Genomic DNA, 25,149 nt, shown 5'->3' with positions numbered 1-25,149 from the left:
AACCCACCAACTGCTAGATCATGACTTGAGCCGAAGTCAGATGCTTAACCGACTGAGCCACTCAGGTGTCCCTTTATTTATTTTCTTTTTCTTTTATTTTTTTAAAATGTTTATCTTGAGAGAGTGAGAGCGAGAGAGAGAGAGAGAGAGAGAGAGAGAGAGAGAGGAGAGGGAGAGGCAGAGAGAGGGGGGAGAGACAGAATCTCAAGCAGGCTCCACACCATCAGCGTAGAGCCCAACACAGGCTCAATCTCAGGAACTGCAAGATCATGACCTGAGCCCAAATCAAGAGTCACATGCTTTACAGACTGAGTCACCCAGGTGTCCAGAGGCCTATGTTTTCTTGAAGTGAGTTTTCTACTTTCTTAGAAGATTAACTTTATTTCCCTTCATTGAATTTGGCTACCAGATCTTCAAGGGATTTGCTTAGGTGGAGTTCTCTTTGAAACTATACGCTCATTGCTTTCCTATACAATTCTAATCTTCTGGGACAACTTCTAGGAGAACTAATGAATGAAAAGATAAATATCTTGAGGACTGTACTGAATCAGACATTTTCCTTGATCTGGCTATTGGAAGATATTTGAGAAAGTCAAGTGGAAAGCACAGCTCAGGGGAGAAGCCAGGGTTAACACTAGAGACAAAATGTTCAGACAACAGATTTCCTGCAGAAAGCTGATGAGACAAGAGGTTGAGAGACACTGTTTTAGAGGCAAGCCCTCACAGTATATTTACTAACTATAGAATATGTGCCAGAGTTATTTTTTTAAAGTTTATTTCTTTTGAGAGAGAGACAGAGACAGAGACAGAGACAGACAGAGAGAGACTATCAAGCAGTCATCGTACTGTGAGCACAGAGCCTGACATGGGGCTCAAACCCGTAAACCATGAGATCATGACCTGAGCCAAAGTTGGACACCTAACTGACTGAGCCACTGAGACACCTCAGAGTTATTTTTTAGAATAAAAGTCCGACTAGGTAATTCCTTAGCTGAAAAAATCATCAATGGTTTACCACTTTCCTAGGAAAAGTAAAAATGATGTAGTCTAGCACACACAGACACTGACCATTTCTAAAAACATATGCTTATTTCTTATCACTTTTTTACATAAATTATGATAATTACTACTTCACATATATTTTTTTTTCCTTCCTGAATCCCACTACTGCCACATATTCCCACCCTGAACCTAGGTAACCCAGATACCCAACTTTTTTGATTCAACTCAAAATTCTCTTGGAAATCTTCTATTGGAAATACAGCAAGTTTTTAAATACATCACTGCTGTGCTTTCATGAAATATTGTGTAGACCTTAACTGCAGCTGTTATCTGTCATGCTGTGATTGCTGTTTGACATATTTTGCACTCCCAGTAGACCAAAGTTTTTAAGAGCAAAAACAGTCCTCAAGTGTCTAGCTCAGTGTTAGAGATCATAGGCTAGTAAAGAATACTCTTGGGGGAGCTTGTGGTATTAGTCTATGTCAGTCTGCTTCATGCTAAGTAAAAAGAAGGGAATGATAATTCTACTGAGTTGGAGACCCAAAAGACTTTGATTTGGTCAACTCAAATTGATTACAAATGTTGAACTGGAGTCTTGGGACAAGATCTTTATATTACTTGGTTTCCATTGAAGTTCACAGGTGACTTATAAAATAAAAAGGCCGTGGAATACAATGGGTCTGTAATTTGATAACTAAATTGTAATTACTAAGTGAAAGGTACAATTTGATGAATAAGCTATATATTTGAATATGAATTATTATATATACAAATTACTCAGACCAATGTGCACAAATCATATATTTCTAATACATTTATAATAAAGATATTTAAACTTTTCCCCCTTTTTCAGTACTGTTAAATGAACCTGTACATTAAAAAACATAAATTACATTTTTTTTTATTTTTGGGACTTGGATTGTATTGAATTAAAACTCCCTTTGCAAAATATATTCTCTGAATACTTTTCTAATCTTTCACATTAAAATAAACTCAGAAAACTATGAGTACAGATCAATTTTTTGAAATAAAATTATTCATGTAGCAATAAGCATATTATATTTTGATAGAAAATATACACAAATAGACTACCTTCAAATTTTAAGTGGATGATATTTAATCAACTTTCTACAATGAATAAATTAAATTGCATGTCAAGCATTTTGATTCTAATCAAAGAAGTACTAGTTATTTTCCTATATGTTAACTATAAATATAGATTTTGGGCTCTGAATGAAGAAATAGTTTGAATTTTAAAGTTATAGGCTCAACCATGGCACAGTTCATGTTGGTAATACCATTGTATTTAATTTAAATTAAAATAATTTGTGTTTGATTTGATTTGAGTTCAACACAATATTGAGAATCTACTCTGTGTTAGCCATCCTATCAGAATCATTTAATAACGTGCAACTTTCTGTACCTCTTCTCTGTAGGGCAACTTCAACCTACACCCAATCATACTTGCTACACTTGTCATTGTCATTCAGGCTTGCTCTCCTATTGGAACTCTTTTCTGAACCAATTCAGTCAAATCGAGTAGGGCTCTGTACCTTTATTTTAATATCCATAGTATCTTGTATACATACCTTTATCAAAACACATTAGTTAATAAATATCATTTGTTGTCTATCTCTCTTCGGGCTGTTATTACATGCCAACCAAATAGCCACAGTTGTGTGCATGACACACACAATGATTCATTACAGTACTGATCATTTTATATTTTTCTTCATCTTGTAGATCATTTAAAATACAAAGGTGCAATCTTCATTTTATTTTTTTTTAATTTTAACGTTTATTCATTTTTGAGAGAGAGACAGAGAGAGACAGAGACAGAGAGACAGAGCGTGAGCAGGGGACGAGAAGAGAGAGAGGGAGACACAGAATCTGAAGCAGGCTCCAGCCTCTGAGCTGTCAGCACAGAGCCCAATGTGGATTCTGAACTCACTGACAGAGAGATCATGACCTGAGCCGAAGTTGGACGCTTAACTGACTGAGCCACCCAGGCGCCCCTGCAATCTTCATTTTAAAGCATTAACCAGGATGGCTTCTGACTACTTTAGTAGTAGCCTACTATTTCCTATTTAGTAGTAGCCTATCTATTTCCTATAACCCACTGTGACAATACATGTTATCTCTCTCCCTTCAGACTGAAGTGGGTTAGGCTCATAGTTTGAATGCTTTGAAGCTGATCTTCACATTCTGAAAATATGCACACAATCCTCCCTTTACTTGGGAAATGCAAGTGCAAGTGACATGAAAACAGTTACATGAAGTAACACAAAACCAAATCAAGTACCATGGTACAAGGATACCATCTAACACCTAAAATACATCAAATACAGCAAGGAAAATACTCAGTGCTGAAAATTAGTGCCCCTGAGCTGCATGGAGAGGGACAAGCAGCAGGTCTTACTCTTCCCTATAGACTGACTCTTTTCTTAGTTTTATTTATTTTTAATTAAGGGGGAAAAAAGCTAAACCAGATGCACTGATTATGAATAGCAAAAAAGACTCCTAGGCCACAAGGGAAGCATTAAAACCCTGCTGTTTTTCAGTGGCAATACTAGAAAAAGCAGGGGAACAGAGAGATTGGTGTTTATCATCAAAAGAATGCAGTAGATGTCGGTTATCATATTTCTTCCTGCTGCCTCGCCTGTATTTAATTATTTATAGAATAAACTGGCAGATGTAAAATGCACACTTCCATTTGTTATAATGTAAGAGCCATGTGAAATAAGAAATTTTGGTGTAAAATGTAAGAGAAATTTTGTAGAAATTGTATGAGTTAAATCCTTTTTAGTGTGACTGTGTTTGCCAAGAGAAATTTGAGCATAGCTCAGTGTAAAAAGATTCAGACCTAGAGTTGAATACAGAACAAAACCTTCCTGATCTACCAGCTACATAAAGTATTCTAACCTCTTTATTTCCATATCTGTAAAATAGGGATAACAATGCTTCTTATGTCACAAGTTTGTTTTTTCTTTTTTAAAGCACTGAATGAAGTAATGCATCCAAAACACTTAGCCTGGCAAATAGTTAATGCTTCACCAATGATAACTTTCATGGTAGCTTGTGGCTCAAATGGTGTTTTACATCAGTTTATTATTATAGAAAGGAATTCACTATATCTTTGATAGTGTATGGCATTGCAACTAATCTGTGTTGCAAATTTCTTATATGATTAACACCAAAATATTTATGGTCTTACCCATGTTCTTACTCATTTGATAAATAAATATTTATTTAGAATGAATCTATTATGTGGTATCAATGTGGAAAAAGAGGTAACGACAGATATGCATAGTTACTGTTCTCATGGAGCTTATTACTGGAGAGAAGAGAAGCACAGCAGGGTGGAGAGGTGAGGAGGGAACAGAAGGGAAGGGAGGGGAGGGGGGAGAGTTCAGTAACATATTGAATACAGAGATACACAAACAATTGATGGGTTACGGTTTTAGCAATTGCTATGAAAATAAATTATAAAATGCTACCTAATTGTTTATGAAAATTGGAAATGGTACAGCACTTTGGAAGATAGTTTGGCAGTCTCTGACATAACTAACCACACTTTTTTATATAACCCAGCAATTTCCATTCTCTGATATTTACTGAAATAAACTGAAAACTTATGAATGCACTAAAGCCTGCACACAGATGTTTATAGAAGCTGTATTTATAACTGTTAAAACTCAGAAGCAACCAAGATGTCCTTTAGGAGGTAAACAAACTGTGGTACATCTAGGCAAGGGAATATTATTCAGCACTAAAAAGAAATGAGCTATTAAGTGATAAAAAGGCATGGAAAAATATAAATGCATATTTGAAGTGAAAGAAGTTATGTTAAAATGGCTATGGTATTAATCAAACTATATGACATCCTGGAAAAAGAAAAGCCAAGGAGACAAAAAATCATGAATGACTGCTAGGAATTAGAGGAGTAGAAGGGATGAGTAAGTAGATCACAGGATTTTAAGGCTGTGAAAATACTCTGTATGATACTATAATGGTGGACGCATATCATTATTCATTTATCAAAACCCATAAGATGTACAACACCAAGAGTGAACTCTAATGTAAAATACAGATTTTGGTTGCAACGACGTGGATGGAACTAGAGTGTATTATGCTAGGCAAAATAAGTCAGTCAGAGAAAGACAAATATCGTATGATTTCACTCTTATGTGGAATTTAAGAAACACAACATGAACATAGGGGAAGGGAAGCAAAAATAAAATAAGATAAAAATAGAGAGGGAGGCAAACCATAGAAGATTCTTAACAAACCAAGGGTTGCGGGAGGGATGTTAAGAATCTTAACAAACCAAGGGTTGGGTGGGAGGATGGGCTAAATAGATGATGGGCATTAAGGAGGGCACTTGTGATAAACACTGGGTGTTATATGTAAGTGATGAATCACTCAATTCTACTCCTGTAATCATTATTACACTACATGCTAACTAACTTTAATTTAAATTGAAATAATAATAAAAGCTATAGACTTTGGATAATAATGTTGTTCATCAACTCTAACAATTCTGGTGGGGGATATTGGTACTGGGAGAATGGGAGTATGGAATGTATTTTGGAATTCAGCCTATGCTTGCATTTTGAAAAGTAGTTCAATAATATCTTTTGCCCATACCTCCATCAATATTACATAGAGATATCTATCTTAATATAAGTGAATAAAAGGTATGGTGTAGAGGAAAGAACACTAGTATATAAGTGTGGGCATTTAAAATTCTACTCCCAACTCTCCAATGGATTCACAATGTTATCTTAGATATGGTTTTGCCTCATGCTATAAATTTTGAAACTGAGCCTCAAATAATTTTCCATCTAACCTAGGTCTAAAACATTAAACCTATTCTCCTCTGTGGCAATATATGATACCAAGAGTATTCTGTTTCTACCAAAATACAAACATTACTCCACTACCATGTTTAAACATGACACAGACATATAAAGAGGTGGACAACCATTACCCATATTATCTAAATAGCTCTAAAGTGTAGTCATAATTCTACTATACTTCTTTTATCAATAATAATAACTAGTCTGAGAGATTTAGATTGTGCATAATGGCTATGCTATATGTCTGTTATATAAATTGTAAGACAAGTTATTTTTAATATTCTATTTCTAAAAATATTAAACTGCATTTCCCATAATAAATATATTTATTTACTACAGAGAATGTCCTCTTTGCATTATTAAAATACATGTTTTCATTCAAATTTGCACCTTCCCTCCTTCTCCAAAACTTTTATATACTTTGGGTTGTAAAACACTAAGTTACTGTATTGCTGAGTATGCTGAGAACACACATCTCTGTTCATGGTGAAACTAGTCTTGAGAAGCAGATTTTTTAAACTGGCTATTATATATTTAGACTTCTCATTAGCAGTACTGATCAATCCCTGAAGGCAGGCTTTTCAATATGAGGTACCGATGAAGACTTAATACTTTTGGGGATACCTTTCTAACCCTTGAGAGGAAGCCATAATCTTCGTCCCTCGAGAAAGCTCTTCTAATCACTATTTTACTCAGGGTTTGCCAATTGCCTTATTACTTTTTTAAAGTTTGTTTGTTTGTTTGTTTATATATTTGGAGAGCACATGCACAAGAAGGAGTGGGGCAGACAGAGAGGAGGAGACAGAGAATTCTAAGCAGGCTCTATGCTGTCAGTGCAGAGCCTGATGCAGGGTTCAAACCCACAAACTGTGAGATCATGACTTGAGCTGAAACCAAGAGTTGGACGCTTAACCAACTGAGGCACCCAGGCACCCCTTGCCTTATTATTTTTAATATCAGTACTACATAAACAGTATCCTAGTTAATGTCTTCATTTCCTTCAGCATACAGTTTCCTGCATTTTGAACCCATTGCTGAATGCTGTATTATACCCTACACATTTGTCTCCTTCACTCAGATGAAAACTCTCTTTGGTATGATGTTGAAACTAATGAATTTTTACATTATTTTGAGGATCTAGTGTAGTGCTCTGCACACAATATATGCGCAGAATACGTTAAGGCAAAGCATCAAATTTCCTTTAAAACAAATGTTCTTATTTGTTTCTTTGTTTGTGTATTCAAGTGTTTGCATACGGACCTGTCCTCTTTTCCCTAATTTGAATGTTAAGAACAGTGTGTGTTCCTATATACGGTATATGATTTCCAAATACTTTGCTATGGTGAGTGTCCAAAGGATATGCTGTTTATTTTAGATGTGTTTTGACTGATCAAATGTATAAATAACTTGAGCTCAAATATGAATAAATATCAAAAACAATAAAACATCTCTTTTAAAAAAAGAAATTATGAGTTTAAGAACTATACTTCTGCTTCCTTACTTCCTATATGGAGACACACATATTTTAATTATTTAATAGGCGAATAATGGGATCTTGAACACAATAAATACTTGTAAATATTCATTAACAACATCAATGACTTTATATCATGAAAAATAAACCACAGAACTCTAGACAAACATCAAATCAAACAGTCTATCTTGCTATCCTGTGTCTTGCTTTCAGGTCTATTTATAAGATGACATTTAAAAATAAGAAATTGCAAATAGACTGGACTGCTGTAGAACTCAGAGCATTTTTTCCTTATTCAGAAAACAGATTTTCCTCCCCTCTCCTCCATTTTGTTGAGTACAAATACAGCTTCTATACTACATAAAGATTCGTTTTAATTTAAAGAATGCAATTAACACTTTTGTTGACCATCATTTGCAAAATGCAATAAGTATGACCCATTGACAGTCATTGGTTAATGTATGGTATGGATCAATATTGCCTGGTGAAATTCATTTACTGAGGAAAAAATGAGCAATGCTGATCAAATAAAAGGAGGAAGATCACTTGTCTTGAATTTTCTTAGCAAGCTTAGGATATTCAATAAGTTGTGTTCTGTCATTTACATTCTTTTGCAGAGCATTTGAATTTTAGAATAATATCAGCACTTTATGTTTTGATTCACTTTTAAAATCAGTTCTGCTAAAAAGAATAATCCACACTAATTATCAGTTTGTCAGAGACTGTCACAGCCCTAAACATTATAAAAAACCCAAGAGTTCAGGTCTTTCATATTATCTACTAAAATTTAATTCTTAGAAATACAGAAAAAAATAGATTACTATCCCCCTATTCAGTAGGGGCTATTTAATTTTCAAATTACTCTTCATTACCAAACAAATAATAATTGCAGCAATATTAATTTTCTCTAATCACATAAACATGCAGCTGAGTTAACATTTTTATATGGCAATGTAATTAGTGAGAGTTTTTAAATAAAATAGCCTAAATAGAAAGAATATAGAATGTGGCATTTTTCTGGAGATCTATTTGAATAAGGACATCAGAGAGAAGGTAACATAAACAGACTTAATGTAAAGAGAATTGCTATAAATTATTTTAATAAAAGGCTTAGTAGTTTGTAATAAGGTCTGCTGTATCAAGTTATATTCAGAAATTCGATGCTCAGATATCCCCATTAATCTGATATATTTTAATGCACTTTAACACAGATTACATGTGGTAGCAACTGGTATACTTATTTGTGCGAGATGATTTATAATTTTTTAGTTTCTACAATTTAGTGGGGAATTGGATGCCAGATAAATTGGCATCTTTTCCATAAAAATGTCTAGCAACTCTGGAAAATGGAGCAATCATTTGAGGTGAGAGACCTGGGAAACTTAATTAGAAAAAGGAAATCAGTTTTTTAAAAGATACACTGAATTTCATGAATGGAGGAAAACTCACCCCATTTCCTTATTAAATATGTCCCTTAAAACAGCAATAAAACTTCTGGTTTCTGGTCTAGCTTGCGAGAAGCTTGCAAGTCATCCTTCCCTTCTTTATAAACATAAAAAGCTGAACAAACTAAAAATCAAGAACTCTCCTTAGACCCATCAGAGAATTGAAGTCACAAGGAAAACTGCTCTCTGCCAAATTAGTGGGGCAGTCAGGTAGATACAGAGAATCATAGCTCACCAAAACAGACACTCAGGAGCAGAAACCACTGCTGGAGCGAGTAGCAGGGCACGAGAGCACACTGTAATTCTCAAAATGCTGGACAATCTTGAGAGTTCAAAACTCCAGAGGTGTCCAGTCTTAGGGGATCCTCCATAACTTTCCTAAGTTTTACCTCCACGTTCTCACAGTGAAGATAGGAGAAAAATCCCTTTGTGCTTCCAACAGGGGGAGAGAATAGCCATTTTGAAATTCTGCCAGAATATTATGTTCTTCTTAGCAAGGCCTGAGCTGAAGGAAAACTATTTTACCAGAGCCTAATCAATCTGGGAGAAAGGAAATACCCAGTTCTAGCCTCCTGAAGTTTTCTTGTTGCGTCTAAGGGAGAGGAGGACTGAGAAGCACATGTGAACGTCACAGCCCAGGCGTGAGGCACAGTCTCACTAGAAGTCAGACCTAATCATAGAACTCTTGAAAGCTTCTCCTCCCTCCACATGTTAACTACATCAATAGAGGTCTCTTGTAATAACAAGGGGTATAACTAAAAGAGCTACACACCTCATGTCTATTTAAGAAGTCCTAAGAAAACCCAATGATTACAGGGAAGATAAAAACAAGGTGATATCAGCAGAATATATTAGCCTCTGACACCTAATAGCTACAGCAAACAGCAAACATGGCCTGACTCCTAGCCAAATGAAAATAAAGTCTTACACTAAAGATCTATTTATCTCAGTTACTTAGACCCAGGACACCATGTCTGGCTATAAATATAAAATTATGAGGCATATTACAAGATGAAAAGTACAATTTGAAGAGACAGAAGAAGCACCAAAATCAGACTCAGGTATGGGAGAGATTTTGCAATTATCAGACTAGAAATTTAAAACAACTATGATTAACATGCTAGGACTTTGATAAAACAATTTCAATTTCAATGACGACCAAAATAAAAAATATATGTTATATTCTGTGCTGTTAAGGATACTAAAATTATACCAGCTTGAGTTCACAGCCTATCAGAGTGGACAGAGAAATAAGCAAATATTTTACTAGAACATGTTAACTGGTGTAATATTTAGTCTCTTTCTGCCTATTCTGCTGCTAGAATGCCATGCCCTATCCCCTCTGTGAATTGTCAATTATTCCCTATGTCCACTGTTTTCATGTTCACCAAACTCTACATGCACACTTAATCCTAATCCTAATACAAATAAATTTACTTGTCTTCTAATCCATTGAACTGCTTTGTTTCTTAAGATTCTCTCAAATTTTATACCTTTCTGTGAATGACATTCTTTTAAAGAATATAAGAAATTAAAGAAGTTTGACATCAGGATTATGATTCTTATTTTTTTTTTCATATCCCATTTACTCTCAGGATTAGTTGTAAAAGGGAGAAAATAAATTTAAGGCAATTTTTCAATGATCTTATACATTTGTCATACCTGTTTCCAAAATAGTTTTGTCATTCTCCTATTTCAATATTTAGGATTCTAACTTGGCAGTAAAATTTCTGTCATTCCAACAAAGACTTTAAACATTTTCTTTGATTTTCTTATAGTTCTTCAAAATATTTTGCGTTTTATTCCTATTGATAATTTATGTTCTATTTTCAAGGATATACTTTTAAGTATATCTAATTTTAAATGTCTGTACTGTTAGACCATTGATATGTATAACATTTAAATATTAAATTATTTTTCAATAAATCAAATTTCCTCTATCTTTATCTACTCATTTTAGAACATGACTAATGCATTAACAAAGTTGAATCTCCCTTACAGCTTTTTACCCACTCTCTCTTATAATAGTGAGGTTTTTTTAGTTCTGTTTTAGCTTTAACGTATTTGAGAGAGTATAAGAATATTAATTTCAAATTAACTTATTAAATGCGTTACTAAAATATAGATGACACTTCCTTCTACTTAGTAGACTTGTGGTTTTATAAAACCACATATTTTTCAAGATTTTTATATTTTCAATATATACTAATATATAAGTATACTAATATACAAGTATTAATTGATTCATATTCCAATGTGAAAAGTTATATCCCAGGGTATTAACTATTGAAAGAAATTTTTTTTTTTTCTTTTTTCAACGTTTTTATTTATTTTTTTTGGGACAGAGAGAGGCAGAGCATGAACGGGGGAGGGGCAGAGAGAGAGGGAGACACAGAATCAGAAACAGGCTCCAGGCTCCGAGCCATCAGCCCAGAGCCTGACGCGGGGCTCGAACTCCCGGACCGCGAGATCGTGACCTGGCTGAAGTCGGACGCTTAACCGACTGCGCCACCCAGGCGCCCCAACTATTGAAAGAAATTTTAAGGGTACTTGGTAGTAAATTCTTTGTGTTCAATAAAAACATTTATGAAATGACGATTTATTTTCTATATACCAGTCTGTATTGGCAGGAGAATTTAGTTAAAAAATAAAGGGCTTATTTCAGATTGTTTTCTTTCTACTATCTCTTTGAGGAAGCCAACATTGGTATAATCTGAGGCATCATACAATTAACTTCTTGTCACCAAATACTTTCCACACTCACGTATCAGAGTGCCTAAAATTCTTCCCCAAAGATCGTCCTTCTGTGATCACTAAGAAAAACACCCTTCCTCAGAGCAGAACCAGGGTAGGAGGACTCTAAAAATTCAGGAAGGTGGCAGTTCTGGTTTAGCTTATACATATCTCTCTCAGCCAGATGAACCTTGGGAATACCCTCAAAAGGGAAGAGTATCTGACTGAAGCACAGGCTTTCTCAAATTATTTTTTGATGACAGTTACTGACCATTTTCCATTCAATTCCTTGACTACTTCTGGAGACTCCTACTTCTGACTCTTCCTTTCTCATCTTCCAGCTCTAAGGAGTCTGGTTCTACCCATACTTGTGCATCTTTCTTAGGCACTGGGCAGGTCTCATCTTCCTTTTAAGTCTGATTCCTTAATCTTGCACTGGGTCATCTAACTGTGTGTCCCCTCTAATTATGGAGCCTTAATCTCATCTTAGACTGCTCTATCTTTTAATGACATTTATAAATATACATTTAAAATTCCTGACATCATAGTCTTGCCAATTGCTGTTCCCTTACTATATTCATGTGCTGTGGTCAGTTTTAATAAAGGATTGTGGTCAGAAGCTATTTTTTAATAGAGACATTGCTACCAAGGTAAGTCTATTCCAGTGCTAATGGAGTTCGGGCCAGTCCAGACTTGCAAAGAAAGCAGATTCATTCTCCTTGGACATACAATACTCTGAGCCCAACTCTGGAAGCAGTGCTATGCCCTTGGGCAAAATAGAGGTTCTGCCAAGACTCTGACAATATTAAGTAATTTCTCTACTGGCATCCTCCTTCCAAATGCATTAAAACATTAAAGGACAATACATTAAGTGACTTGCACCTTAGTGTGAATCAATTTATCAGAATGCTTTTCTCCTGAAAGGAAAGGCTGAGGGTGGTTGTGATGAATGGACAAGAAAGGAAAAGGGAATGCTGAGAAGCAGCATGTACAGTCAGAGAAAGAAACACTAATATTAACTTTTCCAACCTAATTTCTCACCAAAGAATTTTCTATTATTCACCATATTTCAGAAGCAATGAAAAAAGTGTCACAACAAAACCATCAATAGTCTTTACCACAAATCCAGATATGCATAAACATTCTGAGCCAAAGTCAGGTTCATTTTCTATGCGTATTCCATGCACACACAATTTGGAAATGCACTCCTCAAGTCCATTATCACAGTGATGTCCTGACCACCCTGTTAAACACAATCGCAAAACATATATTCAATTTTTAATAATAATATAATAAATAGCTTATGTATAGTTAACAATACTCTTACTATTTTTTATAATTATACTTGATGTTTTATATAAATTATCACAGTTTATCTTCATAATCATTCTATCAGGTAGTATTATTATTATCTCTATTTAGTAGATGAGAATATTAAACTTAGAGAATATAAATAATTTCCCCTAAAATTACACAGTTATATAAAAATGGAAGCAAAGCATATGTAAAATAAAGTTTTGGCTTGTACCTATGGTGCCGTTCTACATCACCTATCCAAATATCTTTATTTTACCTTGGAATAAATACATAGAAGGTAATGGAATAAACAGATTTCATACTTCCATTTAATATGAATCTTAAACTCAAAGGAAAGCAATTATTCCATATTCCTGGATATAAAATGTTTTCTTGTAATACTTGTAGCATTTTACAGTAAGTATTTCTTATGCTGTACTTCTACAGAATTTAAATAATATGTCTATGTTCAGCTCATTATCAGCTGTAAGAATGCTTAAACATTGTAATATTCCAAATTAAAACATCGTGTGTTTGCCCTTTTTCTTTGGCTTTTGCCATTATTTTATCACCAACCTATCAACCAACATTGCTAAGCTATCCACAAGATAATATTAAAACTATAGTTTACTAGTTATACATTAAGAACACTTTTAAAAATCATTGATTCTTTCCTATAAGGGATCTATTTACAATGATCCTTAATACGTTAGGAACATTTTAACTTGAAAATACCATTTTACATAGGGACAATAAGTCTTTAGAGGCAGCTGTTACTAGCTGCCTATCTATACTATAATTGTATACTGCCTGTGTATACTATAATGCATACTGTAATTGCAAATATTCAAGCCTTATTTTTCTATGTATTATTCAACAGCATTTAATCTGACCTCTGGCTATCGGGAAATCCATTCTTATTCTTGTTCCTGCTTAGCAATATAGTCTCACTGTTCTTCTTTGATAAATTATAAGAGAACAATTACATAAGTATTCTGAGGTGCTTAGAAGTGATTTAATGCAAAAGAGCATTGTAAGAAGAAAAATACGACACGAGTTTAAAAGATTTGGCAGAGTCCAGATCAAACTCAGAATGAGGTGCCAACAGACTAAATTTACCAAATCCACATCCAAGACTCTTTTCACTTCACTTCATAATGCTCTTTCATATGCTGAGTTGATTCTGTAGGCAACTCTACTATGGAGGCTATAAAAGGTGATACAGAAAAAAAAAAAAACATTTTTGCAGGGCTTATAAAAAGCCACTATGACCAGTCTCTCACAAGGTTGAATATCCAACATATTGTTGAACATAAAAGCATATTCCATAAAAATACTTACATTGATTAACTGTTCTTGTAAAAGTCAAATACATACAAACTTAATAACATTGCTTAGCGATATACATATATAAAATAAAGCTCTAAAGAAGAACAGTAGGGAATGTTGAATATAAAGCTCAGAACAGTCACTCTAGGGTAGGGGGATATTAATGTATTCAGTGAGTAATATAGATGAGGCTGGAATTACTGCTAATATTCTATTCCTTGAAGCCAATGGAAGGTACACAAATGTTTATTATATTGTTTTATAAAATAAATATTCCTTAATTATATATTCTTTTGATTGAATAAAACAGTTCACAATATAGTTTAAACAATTAAAAATGATGAAGTATTTTTCCTCTTGCTTCTAATATTATGAAGGACATTACAAAACTTTAAACCATAAGATGAGAACTGTGAAAGAAAAGAAAATCATCATACCAGTTAAAAAGACAAGGAAGACTTTATTCAAGAGTATTTCAATAAGAAAGAAAGAGATTATTGAAACAGGGGAAAGAGATGGAATTTAACTGCACTGAACCAAAGGTAGGTGGGAGGATTTTCAAATGCTGGAGTGAGCTAATGGGAAAATACTGGAGGATACTGGGCTGGGGGAGAGGTTGGTCAAAGTGCTTTGTATATCTGTGTTTGGTACTTGTCACTTATTAACAGTGGGCTCCTAGCTTTCCACAGATCCTAGTTGGGGAGGGAGAGGCCCCATCCTTTTCTGTAATTACATTTCAAAAGGATGACTCCCTGGTACTTGAGAAAGACATTTCTGGGTTGTAAAATTGGCAAGAGGCTGAAAGAAAGTTTACATTTCAGGGGCAGAGAAAAAAGTTACAATTACTAGTTTTCTAAAGCAAATGCTCTGAAGAAAGGGAGGTCAGGGGCCTGGAGTCTTGAGGCCTGTCTAAAGTGCAGTTAAGCTGCGGGGAACATTATGGATGTGTTGCTCAAAAACGACAAACTAGGATACAATATAAGCTAGTCAAGATTTAGCACAGGAAACAGAAACCACTCTAGGTATTCAAGCAAAAAGAGTCATAATAACCAAGAATAAGATGCTTCCAAAATTATTAGAAGGAAGGGCTGTAGGAGTAACTCTAAGAACCACAGATATGACTCTCTGGGAGATACTACCTCAACTATAATCAGGAAATTGAGAAACATAAAAGCCAACATTGGAATTACTCAGTTTAAGAACTCATTGTACTAAATAAAGGAAGCTGGATTACCAGGAAGCAGCCAGCACGATCTCCCTGGCTGCCCCTTTCTACCCTGAAGCTAGTGACTGAACACTACATTATAGAGTCCCACTGCCATTCCAGATGGTTCTGTATTTTAATACAAAGTCAGAGACTCAGAAAATCTCATGTGTCCATGATCTTATCCACCATATGAAATTGCTAAGACATCTAGAAATGATCTCCACTAGATCATCTACATTTCACATATATTTATTATTGATGGAACACAATTTCTATTCACATCAGCTTCAGTGGAAGTCTAGATATTGCAGTTTTTCGTTTTCTTGTCTCTGCAGTACAGAAACCACAATAGACAGTAATGGATGCTGAGTGCCAATTATAACCATTAAAATAGATGAATGGTTAAAGAATATGTGGCATACTTATACAATGGAATAAATACAACTTGGCCATAAAAAAGAACAAAATCTTTCCATTTGTGACAACATGGATGAACCTGTAACAGCACTTCAAACAGTCTTAAGAGTTAACTTGCTGCAAGTTAACATATTCCTTACTTGCTAACCTAAGTCCCTTGATGTATAACAGAATTAATTTATTTTCTTTGATTTGCAGGCCACTGGACTTAAGGAGTGAAGAACCAGAAATTTTCCAGGCCACAGAAGCCAGCAAGTCTGTTTGAAGCCACCTCGGCTATCTGATTAGCCTACCTATTGTTTAGCAAATTGTTTTTCTTTCTAGGTCACATAGATGATTTCACTTAACTCCCTTTGTGTATCTGAAGACCTTGCTGACCTTGCAGCAAGAACAGAGTACTGTTAAACATCACAAAACACAAACAGAACCCCCCCTTGCTCAACTCTGGAGAACTGAGAAAATGTAGCTGGCATCATTGAGTCTATATGAAATCAAGAAATATTGTAGGCCACTGTACTCCCTTTGCTAATTAAGTTCCCTAAATTCCTTTAAAAACCCTTGGGCCAGGTGGAAACCTCTGGAGACAAGAGTCTGCCTTCTCCCTAGGTTGCTGGCCTCCTGAATAAAGCTCAAATTCCTTTCCAATCAAAAACTTGTCTCTTGAGTAATGGCCTTTCAACCATGGCATTTCAGTAATGGCATTTCAACCAGGGATAGCCGAACTTGGGTTCGGTAACAGACCTATTAAGCTAAGTAAAATAAGTCAAATGGAGAAAGACAAATACTGTATGATTTCCACTCACATGGAATTAAAAACAAAACAACAAATAAGCAAAATAAAATAAAAACTCATAGACATAGAGAAAAGACTACTGGTAAAGAGACGAAGGAAGTTGGGCGTGGGCAGAATGGATAAAAAGGGTCAACTGTATGGTGATGGATGGTAATGAAACTTGAGGTGGTGAGGTGGTGATCATTTTGTAGTGTATACAGATGTTGAATTTTAAAGTTTTATATCTCAAATGTATATAACAAAATGTTTTAACACAAATATTAATCATAATTTGGGTCTATTATCTCAAATATATGTGCTTTGGTTACTAAAGGTCAGTGGAAAATAATTTATAGCCTTTTATCTTGTTGCTAGAAAAGATGTTTCTTTTATATGTATATATAATGAATATATATTTAACATATATAGTTATATGCAATTATATATATACACATGTATACATACATATGTGTATGTATATATGTATATATATGTATGTATATATATATATATATATATATATATATATATATGTATGTGTGTGTGTGTATATATATAAAATTGGATTAGATTTAGATCTTTTTCCAGGGACCAGTCTTTGAAGTCAAAATTCTTTCAGCTTCATAATATGCATTAGGAAAAAAAAAGGTAATGAAGAGAGATGGAAACTAGCAATGTAATAAATAGTGAATAAAATTAGCTTGTATTTTTTAAATTTTTGGTGGATGTGGTATATTCACAGGCCCCAGAGTCTGGCTACTTGTTGTGAAAGCTGAGGCAAGTTACAAGATCTTGCAAAAGGAAATAGCCATGTACCTACTTCATAAACTTATGGTGAGATTTGAGTGAAATGATCTGTGCAAATTCTAAAGACAGTACATAGTAAGTTTTTTTTAAAGAAATGTTGGCTACTATTATTTGTTCCTGGTGCCATGCTGAACAAACTCTATGGATGAGTTTATTTTCCAATTTTGTGAATGAAGAAACAGATACTTTGAAAAGTAAAATTTACATGGGCTAATGGGCTCAGGCTGTCTCATACAAAAATGATATATCTTAACTATAATTCTATGTTTAGTGCTTTACAACGTTTTAGGTGATTTCCTCCCCCCCCAATTGTATCATGAAATTGAGAATCAGAGGGTTTTACCAGGTCACAAAGCTAGGATTTGAACTTTATTCTACCCAGATTCCAGAAGTTCTTTGCTCAGCACCTTGCTTAAGTACACTTGGGATTGTGGCATTTGGGAAGAGCTTATGTATGTAAATAATGCTTTTTCACTAGTTTTGTTTTGTTTTGTAAAAATATAACAAAGTAAATAAATAAGATGATGTCCTTGTAGTGGTGTGGGCAAGGTGATGATAAGAAATGGGAACCAATTAAGGGAATATAAAATAGACAAATGAAAATTTGGTGGGTAAGATTAAAAAAAAAAAAAGGTTTAGAAGCAGAGAAGAAAACATTCCTTGAATCCTCTGTAGTTTGATGTCCATATGTAATAAAGTAACCAGATATTCAGAAAAGAGTTTTCATTAGCAATCCAGAAAAGTAATCAAATCATTATGGTGTTAAACTCAGTACTAATGTATTATTTTCATATACAGTAGAAATTAAGTAAGTGCTTCCAGAATAAATCATATCAAACAATGAGGATATAAAATAAAAAAGAGAATTTAGAAGTCAGATTGTAATAAAAATAAGAACAAATTAGACTAATTTTAAGTTGATTACAAGTTTTCAAGTACATATACAACTGGAAACACTGACCTGTTTTAATACTACCATTTTCTGCTGTAACATAGCAGTTATAATAGAGTTTATTGATGAAAATAAAAGTCACTATTTGAAAGATTTATATATTTTACTTTCATTTCCTTTTCCCTCTCAGCACCAAGTGCTAATATGGGGAAATAAAATAAAATTAAATTAAACCTAAACCTAAAATAATTCTGTCTTACTAGTTAATGTATTATTCAGTAATTGAATGACAAATTAAAATCATTTTTTCTTAGTCTAATTCTAGAATATGTAGAATTGATTTTTACATCTAAATCTTCATGACAATACAATAGTATACTTTCTTTATTTCATATTAATGATATTTCACTTTTTCATGGGTCTTGATTAAAAAAAAGATCATTATGTATCTCTTCTGTTCTGAATACAAAAGTCATATCCCTGAGTTATTAATTGTGAGTATTCATGGAAGAAACTATTTGTTTCTGTTTCTGTGTTTCGTTGCTCCAAGGACAATGCAGCATTTCTGTTTCAAAATGAATAATGCTATTTTAAGAGCAAAATGTGTATCCACAGTTTATATCGTCACCTATATAAACACTATTACAACGCTCCTGAGCATAAAAAGTGTCTGGGCAGAGTGACTGCCCCAGGGGCTGAGAACAACTCTGGGTGAGGCATTCACATTTGCAATACAGAGATTGTTCTCTCAGTTTCAATTTGCTTTTAATGGGATAACTGTGGTTTCACTTACTGGGTGTTAAACATTTTTATATAACACTATAAATGTGAATATTGAGCCTAAAACAAAAGTAAGCATGTTTTTCTTAATAAAATAATCTGAATGCTTGTATTAATACTTCCATGGAAATGAGTTCACTAGCCATTGAATTCACTAAGCGGGCAGAGGAGGAGCTCTGTGATTAGAATTGTCCTGAATGCTGTTCAGGTTGTAACCTGCACGATGATCTCATGTGGAGAGGATGAGTGAATTCTGAGATGGAACCCGTCCTTCCTTGTCAAGTAATGTACCTAGGTATCTTGGAGGAAAGGGCATAATCATCTGTCCCCTTACAGTGAGGGAGGGGCTTGTGGTAACTATAGTCCCGTCTATGATTACACAACATTGGCCAGCATCATAAATGGATTGTTCTTTTCAATAAGTGCTGAACACTCTGTGAGGTTCCACTAGAATACAACTTCTCAGACAGGATTTGGTGGCCCAAAACTAAATAACATTTAGGGTGTCTTTAACCTACTTATATCAATCCAAATTTCAGTTGTGTTTTACAGATATATCTAGTGAGGAAACTGGCATTTAATTGTTTGAACTCTGTTCTGTTCAGAATATTCCAAGTCCCATATATCCTTATTTGGACTATAAAGTAGAGGAGATGGAGACAAAAGGATAAATTACAAACCTTGAGTTACAGTGAGTCAACCAAGATTATGACAATGGTGGAAGAGCTGTTGTTACGTGAAGACAAAATAATTCTGATAATTGGTAATATGATGTGAACTTAAGATTTTCAACTGATGAAAATAAAATATGGTAGTAATTTATAGTACTTAACTAATTTAAATTTTTTAAATGTTTACTTATTTTCGAGAAAGAGAAAGAGAGCACAAGCAGGGGAGGAGCAGAGAGAAAGGGAGACAAAGAATCCGAAGCAGGCTCCAGGTTCTGAGCTGTCATGACTCACAGAGCCCGATGCTGGGCTTGAACTCACGAACCATGAGATCATGACCTGAGTGGAAGTCAGATGCTTAACAACTGAGCCACCCAGGCGTCCCTATAGTACTTAACTAATTTAAAGACAGAAGTAAATACGTAGTGAAGGCAGGCTTCTATCAGACACTGTGTAAGGTAAGGATGATGACATGATGTAGACCAGAGCCTAAGAAAGAATTATCAACATTATTTAAGGCTGGTTTCCTCCAAGGATAAGAGAAGAGTGGACCTGTATAAATCAAATTAATTAGCCTGTGTGTCCTTCTGTGACATTTGGGAAAATGCATGTTTATATGAACTACTCAGAAAAATGGTAAGTTATCAGTTTTTGCTTATCAAGCTTTTTAGGAGATAATCAGACTGATGTGGGCAAGCAACCTTCCTGAAGAAATCTCATAATGGTTAGAATTGCTAACATCTAAGACTAAGATATAAAACACTGGTAGATCTTACTGGTGAAGTTCCTTTTTTAAAAAAAATGGTTGTCAATTTTATTTATTTTTTATTGTAGTTAGAACATTTAAGGTGATATCTATCCTTTAGCAAGAGCTGTTAAGTGCTTTTAACCATAGGCACAATGTTGCACCATAGATCTCTAGAACTTATTCACCTGGCATAACTGAAACATTATGGGAAGTTGCTATTCAGTTGAAGGCCCTTCTTTGGAAACATAAAAAAATGAGTGTATAACACCAGGTCAGACTTCCTGGCTCTGAATCTCAGCTTTGCCACTAATGTGCTATGGGAGATTACCCAAAGAATCTGGACTACATTTTCTCACTGGTAAAAGGAGATAATAATAGTACCTTCTACATAAGGTTGTTATAAAAGCTAAATGAGTCAATGCACATAAAATAGAAAGGTGTCCATTTTCTAGTATTGTTATTGTAATTGTAATTTCCAAACACATAAATGTCAAAGTCCTCCCACATTTGGCTGCTTTTAAAATCTAAAATTCAGAACACGAGAAAAAGAAGAACTCAACAATGGGTAGATTTTCAAGGACAAAAATGGTAAAGAAAAGAATGAGAATTATATCAAAACCAATTTATGTTGAGGGTGGAAAAAGGTAGCATGAGCACATTTTGGGAGATGGTGGTTACATGACTGGCTGTAGTGGTAGTTACACAACTTTATGCATTTGTCATAACTAAAGAACTATATGCCAGAGAGTAAATTTTACTATACACATTTTAAAAACCCTGAAAAAAAAAACCCTCAGCTAGCTATGCTAATAAATACAATGAGGAAGGGATGAAAAGTAATCTTCAAGAGAACAACTATTCTTCAAACAAAGTTATTCTTCAAATAACTTTGGAGGAAAGGTACATCAGTATGATTCAGAGCCTTGCCTGGAAAGAGCCCTTGGGAGCAGGGACAAGGGCCTGGGAGGGTATCTACAGCATTTTCCAAGAATTTGTTTGGTTGTTGCTTACTTGGTCTTTGCTTTTGTGACTAGACTGTGAAGAATCTCAGGCTTGGGGTGCCTGGGTGGCTCAGTTGGTTAATCATCTGACTTTGGCTCAGGTCATGATCTTGCAGTTTGTGGGTTCAAGCCCCACACTCTGTATCTCTCTCTCTCAAAAATAAATAATAACATTAAATTTCTTTTTTAAAAAAGGAAAGAATCTCAGGCTAAGTCAAAAGTACCCGCAAGTTCTGACTGACACCTAGCAACACACATGGGTATCATTTTTGAGGAAGGAGGTCTTCCACTTTCTACTATGGACTGGTGAGAAGCACTCAGAATGGGGCTTCATTTGAATGCTACACCTGCTTCAGAATGGCTCCATACTTCCAAGTGAATCTACAGTACTATAAATCTTAACCTAGAGCATCAAAACTAATCTAGCAATGGCAAGATACACATATTACTGTAAAAAAGAAACCTAGGAATTATAAGATATATATTGAAATGGTAAAAATGACTCATATAAGTGTTGTGTTTCATAACTGCCTTTGTAAGGTTACATTCATTGCTTGTGGCAACTATTATAGCATTTTAAATGTTCAGACCTTGATAAAGATATTTTTGCTTAAAAGAGACAAACTTCTGAAATGGTGTGCATTGTTTTAATATCAGAGTATTGAAATGTTTATTCTACTTCTTTTATCTGCAAGAGTTATAATTTTATGTCTAGGTGGCGATTTCAACATTCAGGTAGAAATGCTTTCAGATGCTGTATCTGATCAAATAAAACCTACAGAGTATGCCAAAACAGAGTAGTGTGCTGAGTAAATGTTCAACTTCTCAACAACATGTCAATGATACTCAATTGATAAGTGTTCGCTAGTTTGTATAATTTCACATAAACAACAGGAGCCCTACTACCCACATGGCTGCCTGGCTGTTATGCCTCAGGGGACCCAAATAACCAGAATCCCAGAACCCAGGGGGTATCAACAAACTGTCTCAAGTCCTCTGTGGAGTCTGTAAATGGTGATTATTATTTTTTAGTGACCAAAAATATACCCCATGTATATTCCTGAGAGCTTATTACTTCTTGAGGAAATTAGGCATTCACCATCTCTTCTGAGTGGATGCACCTGAATGTTCAAGATAAGATGAGTGACAGAAGACACAGGAAAAAAGCAACAAATCTGCAAAGGTAGAAACTAGAAGAAAGAGAGGGAAAAAGATGCATGGACACAAGTTTTTTTAATCAATGTATACTTAAAAAGAATATGACCAAAGGCAGAAATGGCCAAAACACCAATTATAAATTATTCCTTAAATAAAATCAATTTACTAAGCTTGTCCATCTCTATACTGACCTTTGTTGGAGGTAATAATGATTTCAATATTGATAAGAGCTAACATTTATAAAGGACCTGCTGTGTGCCAGGCACAACTGACATAAAGATCAGGATTATGAAGTTTACACAAATGTAGAAAACACTTGTAGTAAGATATACTCTAAACACTAGGATTTTCTGCTAATAGCCTAAGTGATTGGTTACTAGCATCAAAGAACATTCATTTCATATTTTTTAAGTGTGTTCATTGCTTAAAACTTGGCTGATAATTAACGTTATTGGTTGAGGGTATTGTCAAAATCGTATGCACACATACATAAACATATTTTGTAAATGTATTAAATACGCATTATTATTTTTTCAATAATTACCTTGTTGACGTTCGCAAATATATCCATTGATGTGATCTCCACAGTTTGCACCATTTAGACATGGTGATGAAGAACATTCATTTATATTAATTTTACAAAATTTTCCAGAAAATCCAGGAAGACATCTAAGGAAGAAAAAATATATATATATATACACACACACATACATACATATATATATAATATATACATGAGTCTATATTATGGAGTTCATATTTTTCAAATTTGAGTAAAATTAAGCACATGAAGTAGTTCATTATGGTTGGATTATGAGAACTAATTTAGTTCAATATTTTCAATAAAATTAAGGCCTACTGACTAAAAGCAACCACAACCACAGATAAAGAGGGGGAAAAAGTGCATAAGTATCACAGAGCTCAGTCATTTTAGATTTTATTCTTTTCATTCTCTTTCAAGTATATGTAGCTTGATATACATGTTTTATTAAAGTATCTATGCCTGTATTATAGAGATCATTGACTAAAGTTAATTATAAGATCATAAACTTTTAAAATAGTGAAAACCTTGATGGTGTATAAAGTGTTTCACAAATATTTATTTTTTTAAAGTTTTTATTTAAATTCCAGTTAGCATACAGTATAATATTAGCTTCAGGTGTACAATACAGTAATTCAACACTTATATACAATACCCGGTGCTCATCACAAGAGCACTCCTTAATCCCCATCACCTATTTCACCCATCCCCCACACAGTTTCCCTCTGGTAACCATAAGTTTGTTCACTATAGTTATAAGGTCTGCATCTTGGTTTGCTTCTTTTTTCCCCCTATGATCATCTGTTTTGTTTCTTAAATTCCACAAATGAGTGAAATCATATATTTGTCTTTCTCTGACTGACTTATTTTGCTTATCATACTATACTCTAGCTCCATCCACATTGTTGCAAATGACAAAGTTTCATTCTTTTTTTATGGCTGAGTAATATCCCATTGTGTGTGAGCATGTGCATGTGTATATATCACATTTTCTTTATCCACACAAATACTTGTGTGGGGAGATTCCCTAGTGACCCCTATTACCCTAAAACCTGGACACATTTAAATTTATAAAATAATTTTAAATTTAGCATATAACTAAAGCCATTATAGAAGGCAATATAACATTTAAAGTATTGGTTCTGCTTATTCTTGGTTTGATAGTGATATTACCTTTCATCTGGAAATTCTCTCATTCAAATGTGTTTTCAGAGATTCAGGAATATACAACTGTACCTTGCCTTGAGGTGATATAAAAGGTTGAACCATGGTCCCTAAACAGTATGTCCAAGTCCTAATACTTGGTACCTGTGATCATGACCTTATTTGGAAAAAAGGTTTTTGCAGATGTAACCAACTTAAGGATCTTTGAGAAGAGCTCACTCTAAATTAACCGGGTGGGCCTTAAATTCAAAGACAAGTCTCCTTATAAGAAGAGAAGACACATAGGGAAGAGGGGCATGTAAAGAAGGAAGTGGAGGTTGGTGTCATGCAACTCCAAGTCAAAGACTATGTGGAACTTCTAGAAACTAAAAAAAGGTAGGATTCTCTCCTAGCACCTATTGAGAAAGTGTGATCTGTTGACATCTTGATTTTAGATTTCTCTTCCCTACAACTGTGACCAAATAAGTTTCTGTTGTTTTAAGCCACAAGTTTGTAGTAATTTGTTATGTCATCCCTAGGAAACAAATACAAGGAATGGCATTGAGTGCATCTTCTTTGTTTCCTTTTCATATTATTCCTTCAAGGCTAATTTTATACAAACCACTAAAATGTCAGTTGTCAAACCATGGTCTAAGAAATGATGGAGGATATACAAACAATAATTAAAGTGCAATGTTCTGGAGTGTCTGTACTGAGTGCCTACAACATGACAGATCTTTTCTGAATCCTAGAACATATGAAAAAAATTAAATTTTGTGTCTGCCTTCAATATAACCTGCCTAATTGAGAAAATAGAGAAGTAGCAAATTTTATAATATATTAAGGATTATAGTAAAATAATTATAAAATAAAACAT

The 25,149-nt window shown here is 34.3% G+C and overlaps 1 protein-coding gene across 1 annotated transcript in view; it reads right to left on the bottom strand.

Annotated features, from left to right (window-relative positions):
- EYS (eyes shut homolog) overlaps positions 1 to 25,149 on the bottom strand; it is a 1,631,667-nt gene that overhangs the window by 780,437 nt on the left and 826,081 nt on the right. Inside the window, exons 22-23 of the mRNA XM_047102761.1 lie at positions 23,133 to 23,257; positions 12,632 to 12,756 (exon numbers count right to left, since the gene is read on the bottom strand). Coding sequence (XP_046958717.1) covers positions 12,632 to 12,756; positions 23,133 to 23,257 — 250 coding nt within the window. The remainder of the gene's footprint in view (positions 1 to 12,631; positions 12,757 to 23,132; positions 23,258 to 25,149) is intronic.

Source organism: Lynx rufus, unplaced genomic scaffold, assembly GCF_022079265.1.
Source record: "Lynx rufus isolate CCGP_SWC_20201006 ecotype Redwood Valley unplaced genomic scaffold, mLynRuf1.p SCAF_6, whole genome shotgun sequence".
In the NCBI taxonomy this organism is placed as follows: domain Eukaryota; kingdom Metazoa; phylum Chordata; class Mammalia; order Carnivora; family Felidae; genus Lynx; species Lynx rufus.
This window is presented reverse-complemented; position numbering and strand designations above follow the sequence as displayed.